At 45.9% G+C, this 15,369-nt stretch overlaps 1 protein-coding gene across 1 annotated transcript; it reads right to left on the bottom strand.

Annotated features, from left to right (window-relative positions):
- Positions 1–494: 494 nt before the first annotated feature.
- Positions 495–13,488, bottom strand: LOC132206417 (ferritin, heavy subunit-like; the record flags this gene model as incomplete). The annotated part of the gene is made up of 6 exons (XM_059640536.1): positions 13,387–13,488; positions 10,429–10,575; positions 8,921–9,046; positions 2,348–2,494; positions 1,085–1,210; positions 495–620 (listed from the first exon to the last, which is right to left on the bottom strand). Coding segments are annotated over exons 1-6 (774 nt in total), but the record flags the coding sequence as incomplete, so codon positions are not given.
- Positions 13,489–15,369: the final 1,881 nt, after the last annotated feature.

Below are 15,369 nucleotides of genomic sequence, written 5' to 3'. Positions count from 1 at the left end.
GCCAAACAGGGGTGTTTTCTCTTTCGAAAGCAATGAAAATTTTGGCTGCACCTGTATTCATCATACCTGGGTGTGGGATAATAGTACAAAGTGACTTGACACCCCGCAGGCCCCAACCTCAAGTTCTGGCTGGAGGAATAACTTGGATTCATAACTTAGAGGAAGTTCCACGGGAATTCCGAGACTGATGCTGGGGTGGTGTTGGAGGGAAGACCAGGGAAATATTCTGTCAAATTAATAATTTCATTAGCCAAAATTACAGGCTTGAAGCTCTCAAAAGCTCTTTAATATCAAGGGTCTCAATGATGGACAATAAGCAACATCAATACATTTCATTCATTTCCACTCAGCTGGTTCAGCCATTACATTGTTTGCTACAAGCCCCTTCTCCCTGGAAGGAGACAGGTTGTCCAGGGTGAAGTAGGGAATACATTCAGACCAAGCAGACAGTACTCCAGGCCACACTAACTGCTGTCCTCCAGGGAGAGCCTGTCAAACAGGTACTCTCCCATCCCATTCTCAGGGGCTCCCAGGCGCTTCAGGTTGGTGATGTAGTCCCCAAGTTGCTTGATGATCTCCACCTCCTCATCCAAATAGTGAGTCTCCAGGAAGTCACACAGCTGCAACAGAGGAATATGACACTTGGTACATTTATACTATCCACGACAATTTCAGAATTCCCACTGCAAGACAGACTTAGCCATGACTAGCTCTGGACAGCCCTGAAAAGCGAGCTAACACCTGGAGAATTTGTGCCAGTGAGGACAACATGTCAGCTGCTCCATCTTGCTGTTTGTGAAATGGAGCTGAGTTGGATTGTGATGGACAATGATCATTCCACTGCAATGATACTAATGAAGAACTCAGTGGCCAACGTCATTTCAGCACTTCCACTAGATTATAGATCAAATTCCCCTTATACCTCATTGTAATCAGTATGATCCCAAGTGATCAATGTTACAATAGTTCAGGAAAGTAATGGATGGAAAGTGTTACTTCAGTGAATTTCCAATCCACACAGACCAACCAATGAAACGTTACCTTGAGGGTCTAGCAGTGATGTGAATGAGGAGGTGAAGCTGACATGAGGGTCAGTCTGGGCTGTGGCGAGTTGGTGTAGATCCAGCAAACTCTGGTTCACATTCTTTTCCAGATTCAGGGCAACCTGAATTGCCTGCAGGCTGTTACCCCAGTCATCCCTCTCTGGCTTCTATGGATGGAGAGAAGGACAGGTAAGCTTCAGAAACAGAATCCCTGCAGCATGGGAGCAGGCCATTCACCCCACTGAGACCATAACTGCTGAAGAGCATCCCATCTGGTCCCATTCCCACCCTGTTCGTGTAACCTGCATTTCAAGTTGCCAATCTTCTTTTCTACTGTGTGGGGATGCTATGCTTTGGGATAACGTTTAAACTCTCGTCACGGGCCAGAACCAAACTGGTACCCCTGGCACTGAGTCAACAGTGCCAACCACTGAGCCACTGTGCCATCCCTGAAGTCCAGATAAAGAAAACATTAGCTACTTGGTGACTCCTTTCACCTTGCCCCATTTATCCTTGACCTGAAGCCGGAAGTTCAGGAACATATCCTTGTACCACAGGGAATAAATATGTACCAGATTAGTCATTTGCACCAGTGTCCATCTGCTGGAGTCTTAAAAAGGATATTCATGAGTGAATCCCAAGGGCTGTGGGGGAAGTAGCGGTAGTGTCCCAAGCTCCGGTTGACAAGGCTGATGTTCAAGTCTCACTTGTGCTTGTGGCCTCATACATGCCCGAGCGGCATGGTCAGAACCATCATTACTTGAATTCATTGTCGGGGGCAGTAATGTGCTTACAATAAACACAGGATCATCGATCCCTCAATGCTCACACAAGGCAAACTGTGTGTGAAAGGGGACATAGGCCAAGTAACATGTGTTAGTTTGGGGCAGGGTTGTGAGGAACAGCACAGGGACAAGTCCTTTGAACACATTTTATGAAAATTGTTCTTCCGGCCTCTGCTGCATTCTATCTTTGGCCTCGCTAGTCAGAAGGACAGGATAGCACTGCAGGGGGTGCTGGTGAGGGTCCCCAGGTTGTTTCCCCGAGACAGAAAATCCATTGTGAGGAGAGAGATTGGACAGGCTGGGGTTTTCCTTGTCCTTTGAGCAGGTGAGGCTGAGGTGGTTGTTTGATGGAAGTCAGGCTTGTATAAATGCTGAAACACTGGAGATGGAGGAGAGCAAACAGGGAAGCCAAGCAAAAGAACTTTCCACACTCGCTCAGGATCTGAAAATCTTGTCACTGGAGATGACACCGCAAGAGCAGCCATTCCACCCTGCACTCCCCCACCACCCAACCCCAACCTTCACATCCTGGAGGAGGACTCGGCCGCCACGCTGATTCTGGAATTTCAGCAGCTTTTCTGCATGTTCCCGCTTCTCCTGGAACTGATCTTTGAAGAACTGGGAGAAATGGGGGAGGGCAACATCGTCTTGGGCAAAGTAGGACATCTGGAAGAACAAGTTCAAGTTACATTAGACATCACTGGCTCACTCCCCATTGCAGTTCTCAACTACAAGACTACTTGAGCACTCAAACCAAACTGACAGAAGGCATGCTCATGTGTCAGACACTGAACAGATTGTGAACCCAGTGTTGTTCAATTCACCAGCAACTGGGCAAAATCACAACAGTCCAGCTTCCTCCTGGAACCAAAAATACTGTTTTATTTTGGTTTGAATCTACTGGTGATTAGCTCAGGAGTGCCTGGCACAGCCTTTGTGGAGAGACAGAGCTGAATTCATGCTTCTATTCATTAATCTCCAACAGAATTGGATGAAGTTACTGGTTGAACAGGGTTTCAGGAAGTGCCAGGAGCTGGCGTACAGGATGTACACAGGATGGAGGAGCCACAAGGCACTGTGTTTTGCCTTTCAGGTAAACTTTCAAAAAAGATGTTGAACCTTGTTCTAGTCAATGAATAGTAGGGAGAATGTTTTCTACAAACCCAGGATCAATGAGATTTGGACATAAGTGTACACATTAACTCTACACGGGTACGCTATCTTCAGTATGATGTTTAGCACTAAGATAATGCCAAGGAAAGCCTGCCCAGTAACAGCCTTTGGATCGTTGCAGCAGTGGGTTATTGCTCTGCCTAAAAATAGTGCAAACTCAGGCTGTCAGAAACTTGCACCAAGTCACATGACTGAAACAAATGATCAAATGTCAAATATCAGTGGCCTGTAGATAACGTCACTAGTGAAAACAGTAACCTGGAAAAGCACTTGCCCTGACTTAACCCAAACAGGCAAAAAATCCTGTCGGCTTTCAGCCCATGTGACTCATATCTAAACTGTCATGTTCACAATTCGATGTAAGGGTTTAAGAGCTAATCGTCACTATTGGAAGCATCAGCTAAGAGTTACATTCTGGGGAAGGACTCCTGAAAAGTTACTTTAATCCACAAATCCAAAAACCACAGTCAGGCAAGCAAAAATCTCTGGTTTAAGTGGGTAGTTACACGTCATGGCAGAAGATAGTCGGGATTTTATCCTTGGGAAGCATGTGCCAACAGAGTTGGGACACAGTGATTAAACCCCAACCACTGGATCACCAATAAAGCTGTCCCACCTCCCAAGTGAGGCTTATAGGGACTTAGTCCTCATTACAAGACAACTTCCTCACAACAGGCACAAGCCCAGAGAGAGATGAATATTCTCCATGTGTCTGGAGAAGGGGACCTGCAACATGCAAGAAGCAGACACCATCCAGGACAGAGCAGCCCACTTCATGGGGACTGCATTCACCACCTCCTTTCAGAGTCCATTACCTACCAGGTCCCCTGCAGCACTCACCAAGGTTACTTCAACACATACCTTCCAAGCACAGTCTACTCCTTGGAAGGGCACAAGCACATCACCACTGGGATAGAGGGGACATTTTGTTTTAGGTCAAGCTAAATGATATGGGAACAACCTCCATTCCTTCACTGTCACTGGGCTAATAGCCTCAGCACATTCCAGCAGCCCCAGCATGGGGTGGGGTGGAGAAGGGGCAGAGTGGGGATCCAACATTTCTCACACACAGCAGATCAACTCTCAGTAGGGACGGGATAGGCCACACCCACATCTTCAATAAATACAAGTAAAGCCAAGTCAGCCTCAATGAAGGAGATCTACTTAAAACAGATGCTAGTCACAGACTAGCTTCAGGTTTGTTCAGACTAACAAGGGCCACTGCAACAGGGAAGTTATTGTTATAGTCAGTGTTAAAAAAAATCAGCATGTTTGTTTAGGACCACCACAGAGATCAGGCAAATGAAGTCAGGAAACTTGTGTCAGAAAGAAAACAAAAGCAAGAGGCTTTTACCCTCCAGATACCACTGAAGGCCAACTGGGACCTGAGTTAACATACATCAGTATCCTACACCATCGTGATAGTAACACCACCTCTATCCTGAACTGATATTTAGGTAGGAGCCACAAAACCTCAATCTACTAGATTGTCAGCTTCACTAGAGGCCAGGCAAAGAATTTACTTCAACAGAACAGATTTATATGTTTAACCCCGAGAGACAGCACTCACCAAAGACTGATAGAGATAGGAGGCAGTGAGCTCCACATTAATCTGCTTGTTGACAGCAGCTTCACAATCCTGGTGATAGTTCTGACTGATCTGGGAGGCCATCTTGTGACAATAAATTTCTTTTATTCTCCTCACCACCAAAATAACAAAATTAGGAAGAACAATCAACATCATTCCCGTGGGACTCTATTTATACCCCAGGGGCAGACCCTCTTTTTATGAAGCAGGAAATGACATCATCAGTGATGGCCAATCACTCTTGATGATCAGTTGATCAGCTGCCACGTCCAATCAGTGCAGGATGGGAACTGGATCCAGAAACGAATCACAGTTGACAACTGGTCGATGATGGAATTGCTGAATGAGCTTTGACCTCCTGTACAAGTGCACATTCTGTAAATGTATTTGCCAGAAAATGACAATAAAATATACTCTAAACCTTCGCTTTTCTATCTGAGGTTGTGCGTGAAGACACAGTCATAACAGATTTGCAGAATTCTGTTGGATTGTTAATCTGAAGGATTATTCGTCATAACTTTTGAACGTTGCTGTTGGAGCCATAGAACATAGAAGATTACAGCACAGTACAGGCACTTCGGCCCTCGATGTTGTGCCGACCTGTCATACCGATATGAAGCCCATCTAACCTACACTATTCCATGTACGTCCATATGCTTGTCCAATGACGACTTAAATGTACCTAAAGTTGGTGAATCTACTACTGTTGCAGGCAAAGCGTTCCATTCCCTCACTACTCTCCAAGTAAAGAAACTATCTCTGACATCTGTCCTATATCTTTCACCCGTCCATTTGAAGCTATGCCCCCTCGTGCTCGCTGTCACCATCCTAGGAAAAAGGCTCTCCCTATCCACGCTATCTAACCCTCTGATTATTTTATATGTTTCAATTAAGTCACCTCGCAAACTTCTTCCCTCTAATGAAAACAGCCTCAAGTCCCTCAGCATTTCCTCCTAAGACCTTCCCACCATACCAGGCAACATCCTAGTAAATCTCCTCTGCACCCTTTCCAAAGCTTCTACATCCTTCTTATAATGGGGTGACCAGAACTGTACACAATACTCCAATTGCGGCCGCACCAGAGTTTTGTACAGCTTCGCCATAACCTCTTGGTTCCGGAACTCGATCCCTCTATTAATAAAAGCTAAAACATTGTATGCCTTCTTAACCGCCCTGTCAACCTGGGTGGCAACTTTCAAGGATATGTGTACATGGACACCGACATCTCTCTGCTCATCTAAACTACCAAGAATCTTACCATTAGCCCTGTACTTTGCCTTCCGGTTACTCCTACCAAAGTGCATCACCTCACACTCGTCTGCATTAAACTCCATTTGCCACCTCTCAGCCCAGCTCCGCAGCTTATCTATGTCTCTCTGCGACCTACAGCATCCTTCGTCACTATCCACAACTCCACCGACCTTCGTGTTGTCTGCAAATTTACTAACCCATCCTTCTACGCCCTCATCCAGGTCACCTATTAAAAATGAGAAACAGCAGTGGACCCAACACCGACCCTTGCAGTACACCACTAGTAACTGGTCTCCAGGATGAACATTTCCCATCGACTACCGCCCTCTGTCTTCTTTCAGCAAGCCAATTTCTGATCCAAACTGCTCTTTCTTCCACAATCCCATTCCTCCACATTTTGTACAATAGCCTCTTGTGGGGAACCTTAGAAGCTTATCGAATGCCTTGCTCAAATCCATATACACCACATCAACCAGTTTACTCTCATCTACCTGTTTAGTCACCTTCTGAAATAACTCAATAAGGTTTGTGAGGCATGAGCATGACTTTCCCCTCATAAAACCGTGCTGACTATCCCAAAATCAATTTATTCTTTTCTAGATGATTATAAATCCTATCCCTTATAACCTTTTCCAACACTTTACCAACAACTGAGGTAAGGCTCACTGGTCTACAATTACCAGGGTTGTCTCTACTCCCCTTCTTGAACAGGGGAACCACATTTGCGATCCTCTGAACAGGGGAAACAACATTGGCTAATCTCATCTTTCTAAAATGCCCAGATTTGGTTGATATGAACATTTTCCTATTTCTGCGCAGCAACAGAATAGTATGCTTTTGGATCGTCTAATACAGGCAACCGATGTCCTTTAGATCTGTTCTGAATCTGCTGTGATCCCTGGGACTTAGGGTCTCATGAATCCCAGTTTGAAAAGCAAGATGCTAAATGTGCTGAGTGACTCGTATACACAGTAGGCCTCAGGGTTTTCTGTGAATTAAAATCCCAGAAGCCCCTCCTCAGCAGCATCATTCCAGAGTCTGCTACACCAGACCATCTGTAATAACCAGCTGCTGAGCACGAGATGTAGCCTTGCCATTGGCACACTCAAGAATGACTGTATATAAAAAGCATGCTGCGACAGGGTAGGGAAGTCCAAAACTAGAGGGCACAGGTTTGAGGGGAGAGGGGCCAGGGGAAACACAGGGTCAAAGGACTGTGGTGTGACTGAGCAGGATGCTGGGCAGAAGGTTGATACTACGTGGGTCAAACGGCCCCTTCCAGGAGAGTAGGGATTCTATCACCAAGGATTGAGACTGGGCAAAATAAAAAGGATTATTGTGATGGAACAAATATATTCAGTACCTCAATGACCCACACTCTTCCTAAGGCTGCCGTGTGCACTTCGACAAAACTCAAGACAAACTCTGGGCTGTCTCTGTTCATCCCCCTCCCTCAGCCATGATCTGACGCCTTGAATGATCAAGGAAACAGCTGTATAGGAATGTCAGCATGTCCAGGCATCTTGTCTGAAGGAGACAGTCCCCACCTTCCCCAGAAATCCCTGCTCCCTCACTTGTTCAAATTGAAGCATGTCAAAAGAAAAAAGAGCCTTCAGCCCATGGAAAGGTTCCAAGAACCAAGGCAGCAGCTTTTCATACAAACCCTTCAACAGTAAGAAGCCAGTTGTAGCTGCAAGCATAAACCAAATGGGAGTATTTTTAAACCGTGGGCTATCATCCAAGCCCCAGGTCACCAATCCTTGTCTTTATGGGATCAAGACCATCCACTATCAATCAGGTAGCCCCAGAGAATCTGGAGCCGATTCCCTGGAATGTGACTGTTGTGAAAGTTTGGGCCGAATTTCCCCAGCTCAGGGCTGGCAGACTTCCAGTTATTTAGGTGGTGGGGGCAGGCAGGGTGGGGTCGAGAAGAGAAGCCGTTGGAAGAGAAAGTTGCTGAGCCCATGGGTGAAGGAAAGACAGCAAAAAAACTGATGAAGCCACTTGGAAGACAAACTTTGAATTGCTTCTGGGAAAAGAGAGCAATGCAGTTAAACCAAGACAGTTATTTAGAAAACCCCAAGGTGCCCTGGGAGGAGCAGCAGACAACTGACAAAACTTAAATGCGAACTGGTCAGTGGGGCCAACTGTCAATGGCTATTGCAAGGGTAGGTCACAGGCCCCGATTTGAACCTGAACTGGCTCCCATAGGCCTAGAGTCTGTCCACAGTGTGGGGGGGGGGGGGGGGGGCGGTGAACTTCAGTAGGAAAGCTTGATTGACCAAAGAAAGGTATCAATGGTCTCAAAATGATGGACAAAAACCAATATCAATATATCATTTTATTCATTTCCATTCAGCTGGTACAGCCATTACATTCTTTGCTACAAAATTCCTTCCCCCTGAAAGGAGACAGATTGCCCAGGGTGAAGTGGGGAATGCATTCAGACCAAGCAGACAGTACTCCAGGCCACACTAACTGCTGTCCTCCAGGGAGAGCCTGTCAAACAGGTACTCTCCCATCCCATTCTCAGGGGCTCCCAGGCGCTTCAGGTTGGTGATGTAGTCCCCGAGTTGCTTGATGATCTCCACCTCCTCATCCAAATAGTGAGTCTCCAGGAAGTCACACAGCTGCAAGAATATGACAACTTGCTACATTAATGCTATCCAAGACAACCTCAGATTTCCTACTGCAAAACACTCAGCCATATGAGCTCTAGACTACCCTGAAAACCTAACACCTGGAGACTATGCCAGTGAGGACCATGTATTTCAACTGCTCTTGCAGTTTGTTAAGTGATGCTGTGTTGGATTATGATGGATAGTGATCATTCCACTGCAATAATCCTGGATGAGCATTCAGTGGCCAATATCACTTCATCACTCCTACTAGATTATAATCCAAATTCCCATTTTACTTGATTGCTGAGCTGATCAGATTATAAGCATTGGTACGGATCTGAAGAGATCCAAATGGCACTTGTCTGAGACAGCAGGCAACTTCTAATCCACAAAAGACCAACCATTGAAGGTGTTGCCCTGAGTGACCAGCAGTGAAGAGAATGAAGTGGTGAAGCTTACATGAGGGTCAGTCTGGGCTGTGGCAAGTTGGTGAAGATCCAGCAAACTCTGGTTCACATTCTTCTCCAGATCCAGGGCAACCTGCATCGCCTGCAGGCTGTTACCCCACTCATCCCTCTCTGGCTTCTGAGGATGGAAAGAAGGAAAGTGAAGCTTCAGAATCTCTACAACATCGATCAGTGCAGAACTGCTCTGAAATGCATCCCAGCTCATCCCACTCCCCCTCTATTCCTGTAACCCTGCATTTCAGATGGCCAATCCTCTTATACTATGAGGACACCAACGCAGACATGGGGAGGACATGTAAACACCAGTCCCTCACCAGAGGCCAGATCAAAACCTGTGTCCCTAGCACTGAGAACACTGCTCGCCCCTGAGGCAGCCCTGGAGCACAGCTGAAGAACAGTTCCTTCAGAATTGCTTTCACCTTGCCTGTCGGTCCTTGATCTGAAGGAGGAAGGTGAATAACAGGTCATTGTGGGGGATAATGACAAGATTTGCATCAGGGTCCATCTGATGGAATTGCGAGGATATTCACAAGTGAATCCTAAATGCTGTCATGGTACAGTGGTAGTGCCCCTGTCTCTGGCTGACAAGGCCAAGGTTCAAGTACCACTTGTGCTGGTGGCTTCATACATGCCTGAGCAGGATGATCAGAAACATCACGGCTATTTAATTCATCCAAGGGACAGCGAGGTGTTTGCAAAGTGTGTTGTGCTGCTAACAGTTAAGAAAGGCCCACAACCATAGATCCCTCAAAGTTCAGACAAGGTCAACAGGGTGTAACAGTGACAGAGGGCAAGCAACCTCTATTAGTTGGGTGTGGTGGAACAGGAAGGGGGCCAGTCTTGTCACAGTTTGTTCTTCTAGTCACCACATTATTCCCTCTTTGGCCTCACCAGTCACAAGGACAGGATGGCACTGCAGGGGGAAGCTGGTGAGGCTGCCCAGGCTGTTGCCCAAGATCCATTGATTGGAGGTTAGATAGGCTGGGATTTTCTGTGGAGCAGGAACGGCTGAGGGAGTGACCTGATGTAACTATTGAAGAATAGAGAGTGGCCAGTTGATGGAATGCCTTCCCCATGGCAGACACCAAGACCAGAGAGAAACCAGGTTTGTGGAGTAAGCAGGTTAGAGGGGATTGGAGGAAACGTTCTCTTCACCCTCCTCCGAGGGGGAGGTTAGAAATATGAGATGAACCACATAAAGGGTTGGATGGTGGTGGAGTCAGCTACTCCAGATCAGTTTAAGGTCCAGCTGGACAAGTACATAGTGCCAGGACAGTGGCCTGTGGACCAAGGGAAGGGAAATGGGATTAAAGTGCTTTAGTGTTTGTGGGGTCAGCAAAGACATGGTGGGCCAAAGGGCTTCTTTCTACACTGGCTTCAAAAAGGAGATCAAACAGGCCGAACAAAGATTTGACTCAAATGAAAACCTTGTCACTGACTTGAAACCACACCACAAGAGCAGCCATTACCATCCCAACCCCCACCCCACCCAACTCCAACCTTCACATCCTGGAGGAGGACCCGGCCTCCACGCTGATTCTGGAATTTCAGCAGCTTCTCTGCATGTTCCCGCTTCTCCTGGGACTGATGTTTGAAGAAGCGGGAGACATGGGGGAGGGCAACATCATCCCGGTCAAAGTAGGACATCTGGAAGGGAGATCAAGGTAAAGCCCATTAACAAGTCACGGGCCAATTTTAGTTCAGAGCTCCAGGGCTACTTGAGCATTCTCAAAATCAAACTGACAATAAGCTGTTAAGTACCTGATGCATTAACAATTCAGAACCCAGTTTTGAGCAGTTCCTGTTGAATTGGAAAAATCAAAACAATCCCAGCTTCCTCCAGGTAAGCTGTAAACACCATGTGTTTTATTTTGGTTTGAAACTCCTGGCAAATTGCTCAGTGGGTCTGGCACAGCATTTGGTGAGAACAAGTGTGAATTGATGTTTTTACTGATTAACCTCCACCAGAAATGGGATAAATTACTGTTTGAATAGGGTTTCAAGAAATGCCAGAAGCTGGAATGCAGGATGTGCACCAATAGAACAGCTGCAGGGCACGCTATTGCTCCTTTGGCAAAGGCCAGAAAACAGATCCCAGACACTGCAACTAACAGCTAGGAAGGAGCACATTTTCTGCTTAGTCAGGATCAATGCAATTGGATGCACTGTATTAGTTTGACAAGGGCTGCAGTAGTGGGGTGGCTGGGGTGAGGGGGAAGGGATGAATGAAGGACATGGGCACCAAGAATCTGCCAAGGAAAGCCTGCCTCGGGACAGTCTTTGGATTGTTCTAGATACAGTTTACTGCTGCATCTAAAACAGCTGTACTGAGACTGCTAGCAACTTGTACCATTACACATGAAACAATGATTGACAAAACAAACTGATCACATGACAAATATGACAGTGACCTGCAGATCACCTACTCTCTAGACAACATCACTTATTAAAACAGTAACCTGGAAATGCTACTGTTGACTTAATCCAACAGGCAAAGTCCTGTAGATTTCTAAACCAGGATGTTCACAATTCAATGTATTCAGGTTTACCAGGTCTGCTATTGCAAGCAGCTACTAAGACACACATTCTTGGGAATCCTGCTGAAAAAAGTTGCTTTAATTGTCAAATGCAAACACAAGCACAATTTATCATTGCCCATTTAAATGGGCAGTTAGAAGATGTAGAATAGTGGAGATTTTACTCTTGGGACATGCTTCCAAGTTGTGTTAGGAACATGGGTCAGCGATTAAAACTGAACTGGTGGCTCAATGAAAGCTGTTGCCACCTCCCAAAGTGGGGCTGACAGGGACTTGATCCTCATCATGACAGGACTTCCTGCTGACAAGCACAAGCCCAGAGAGCACCCGGCAACACTCACTAAGGTTACTTCTAACACCTTCTAAACACATTCTACCCCTTGGAAGGGCACAGGCACCCAACCACCTGGGGAAAGAGGGGCTAGTTAGAGTCAGGCCAAATACAACAGGAATAAGCTATTTTTTGCATATTCACTGGGTCAGTACCCTCCGCACATTCTCAGCCCCACGGCAGTGCCGTGCCTTGGAAAAGCTCCAACACTTCATATACAGACAGCCCACACCCACCTCATGAGTATGAAAAAAAGCAAAGTAGATCTCAAATGGAGATCTGCTTGATCAGATACCAGTCACAACCTCACCCAGTTTAATCTGAAACTAGAACATAACAGCACAGTACAGGCCCTAGATGTTGTGTCAACTTGTCATACTGATCTCAAGCCCATCTAACCTAGACTATTCCCTGTACGTCCATATGCTTGTCCAATGACGACTTAAATGTACCTAAAGTTGGCAAATCTACTACCGTCACAGGCAAAGCATTCCATTCCCTTACTACTGAGTAAAGAAACTACCTCAGACATCTGTCCTATATCTATCATCCCTCAATTTACAGCTATGCCCCCTCATGCTCACCGTCCGCAGAAAGAGGATTTCCCTTTCCAACCCTCAGAATATTATATGTTTCAATTAAGTCAACTCTCAACCTTCTCACCAATGAAGACAGCCTCAAGTCCCTCAGTCTTCCCTCATAAGAGCTTCCCTCGATACCAGGCAACATCCTAGTAAACCTCCTCTGCACTCTTGCCAAAGCTTCCACATCCTTATAATGCAGTGACCAGAACTGTATACAATACTACAAGTGCAGCCACACCAGAGTTTGGTACAGCTTCACCATAACCTCTTGGTTCCAGAACTCAATGCCTCTATTAATCAAAGAGAAAACACTGCCTTCTTAACCGCCCTGTCAACCTGGATGGCAACTTTCAAGGACCTGTTTACGTGGACACCGAGATCTCTCTGCTCATCTACATTACTAAGAATCTTACCATTAGCCTCGTGCTTTGCCTTCCGGTTACTCCTACCAAAGTGCATCACCTCACACTTGTCTGCATTAAACTCCATTTGCCACCTCTCAGCCCAGCTCTGTAGGGCTAGAACAAGCCTATTCTAAGCTGATTGCAATAGGAAATCAAGATTCTCAAGATTATTTGAGATGTTAAGTTGGGATCACCACAAAATTCAAATACAAGCAAGGATACAAGAAGGAAAAGAAGAGCAGTGACTAGCTGATGGTGCTTCCATTCCCACAATGGTTAGTCCCAATTCATTTTTAAATTAGTTCCCTCAAGTTTCAAACAGCCACAGGAAGCTATAATTACCACCAGTCACAGCACCATCATGGGACAGGCAAGTAACTACAAGAACACTCCACATCTCACTGACAACCAACTGGGACCCAAGTTAGAGTAACATTGGACACCAAACTATTGTTACAGTAACATCACACTCATCCTGCATTGAGAAATAGGTAGGAGCCACAAAACTCAGTCTATAAGATAGACAACTTAATTACATCCAAGGGGTAGAGTTCACTTCAACAGAACAGAAGTATGTTTCACCCAACAGAGACAGCACTCACCAAAGACTGATAGAGATAGGAGGCAGTGAGCTCCACATTAATCTGCTTGTTGACAGCAGCTTCACAATCCTGGTGATAGTTCTGACTGATCTGGGATGCCATCTTGTAAAGGAAAAGCTTGCTTTAGTTTCCACACCACAAAAATAACAAAGTTAAGAACAACAATAAACATCCCTGCCCTGGGACTCTATTTATACCCGAGGAGCCAACACTCATTTTATGAAGCAGGAAATGAGATCATCAGTGATGGCCAATCACTCTTGTTAATCAATTGATCAGCTGCCACATCCAATCAGTGCAGGATGGGAATCGGGTCAAAAAACCAATCAGAATTGATGAGTGGTTGATGATGAAATTGCTGAAATGATCTTTGACCTCCTGAACAAGTGCAAATTCTGGGAGGACATCTCCCTGAAAATGAGAATAAAGTATGCTCTAAAACTTCACGTCTGTATCTGAAGTTGTGCGTTAAGACACACTCAACACAGATTTGCAGAATTCTGTCGGATTGTTATTCTGAGGGATTAGTCGTCATAATTTTTGAACATTGGTGTTGGAGCTCTTTGAAAAATGGCTCGATTTGGTTGATCTGAACATTTTCCTATTTCTGTGCCGCAACAGAAATAATGTGCTTTTGGATCATCTAAAACAGGCAACTGATGTACTTTGTGGATCCAATCTGCATCTGATGTGATCTCCCTGACCTTGACCTTGAAGGCCCAGTTTGAAAAGCAAAACGCTAAATGTGCTGAGTGCCTCTTCTACACAGTAGGCCTCAGGCCTCTATGTCTCAGTTGCTGCTAGAAATGTATCGCACGTTGAACATTTCTGTCTCCCAGTTTCGTTTTTCATTGTTTGAAGTAGAACTAGCGATTAACCCCAGCAGGTTTCCAAGTGAGCAATTTCTGGTCCTGTTTACATTGCGTTCTGTAGATGGTACAGCTCAGAAACTGGGAATTCAGATGCTGGGAATTCTGTCAGGAAGTACTCAACTCCTGAGTTTCCAAAACCTGTCCACCGTCAATAAGGCTGAAGTTGGGAGTAGTGCTGGAATAGTTTACAATGTTGTCGCTTGAGGCAGCTCCGACGACACTCAAGCAGCTCCATGTAAATCTGTCACCATCCTGACTTGGAACACTATCCCTGTTTGTGAACGAAAATCCCAGAAGCCCCTCCTCAGCAGCAGCAGCAGCATCATTCCGGTCTCGCCGACACCAGGTGGACTGTAATAACCAGCTCATCACCACCTCCTGAAGTGGAACAGTTGCTGACCACTAAATGTAGCCTTGCCATTGGCACACTCAAGATTGACTGTATATAAAAAGCATGCTGGGACAGGGTAGGGGGGTCCAAAACTAGAGGGCACCGGTTTGATGGGAGAGGGGGAAGGATTTAAAAGGGGTGTGAGGGACAACATTTTCACACAGAGGGTGGTACGTGCATGGAACGAGCTGCCAGAGGAAGTGGTCGAGGTGGATAGAATTACAACATTTAAGTGACATTTGGAGATTTACATGGAAAGGAACGGTTTCGAGAAAGATGGGCCAAATGTAGGCAAATGGCACTACACAGTTTATGAAAACCTGGTCTGCAAGTTCGGGCTGGGCTGCAGAGTCTATTCCCATGGCGTAGTTTGCCACAGTGCATTCCTTCCCTTTGGTACTTTAGAATGTTTTGGCGCCTCAGTGCCAGGGACCCAGGTTCGATTCTACCCCTGGCTGATGGCCTGCGTGGATTTCCTCCAGGTGCTTGAGTTTCTTCACACAGCCCAATGATTTGCAGGGTAGGTGGGTTGGTAATACTAAATAGCCCCATAGTGACAATGCGCATCCAAGGTAATTCGATTGTCCGTGGGGTTAAGCAAATGGGTTGGGTCTGAGCAGGATGTGGTTCAGTGGGTCGATGCAGATTTAATGGGCCTAATATCCTCTTGCTGCACTATTGGGATTCTCCAGCCAAGACTTCAATTTGCTGCAATTAAAC

This window comes from Stegostoma tigrinum, chromosome 38 (genome assembly GCF_030684315.1).
Source record: "Stegostoma tigrinum isolate sSteTig4 chromosome 38, sSteTig4.hap1, whole genome shotgun sequence".
NCBI lineage: Eukaryota > Metazoa > Chordata > Chondrichthyes > Orectolobiformes > Stegostomatidae > Stegostoma > Stegostoma tigrinum.
The sequence above is the reverse complement of the archived record's forward strand: the minus strand, read 5'-3'. Positions and strand labels throughout refer to the sequence as shown.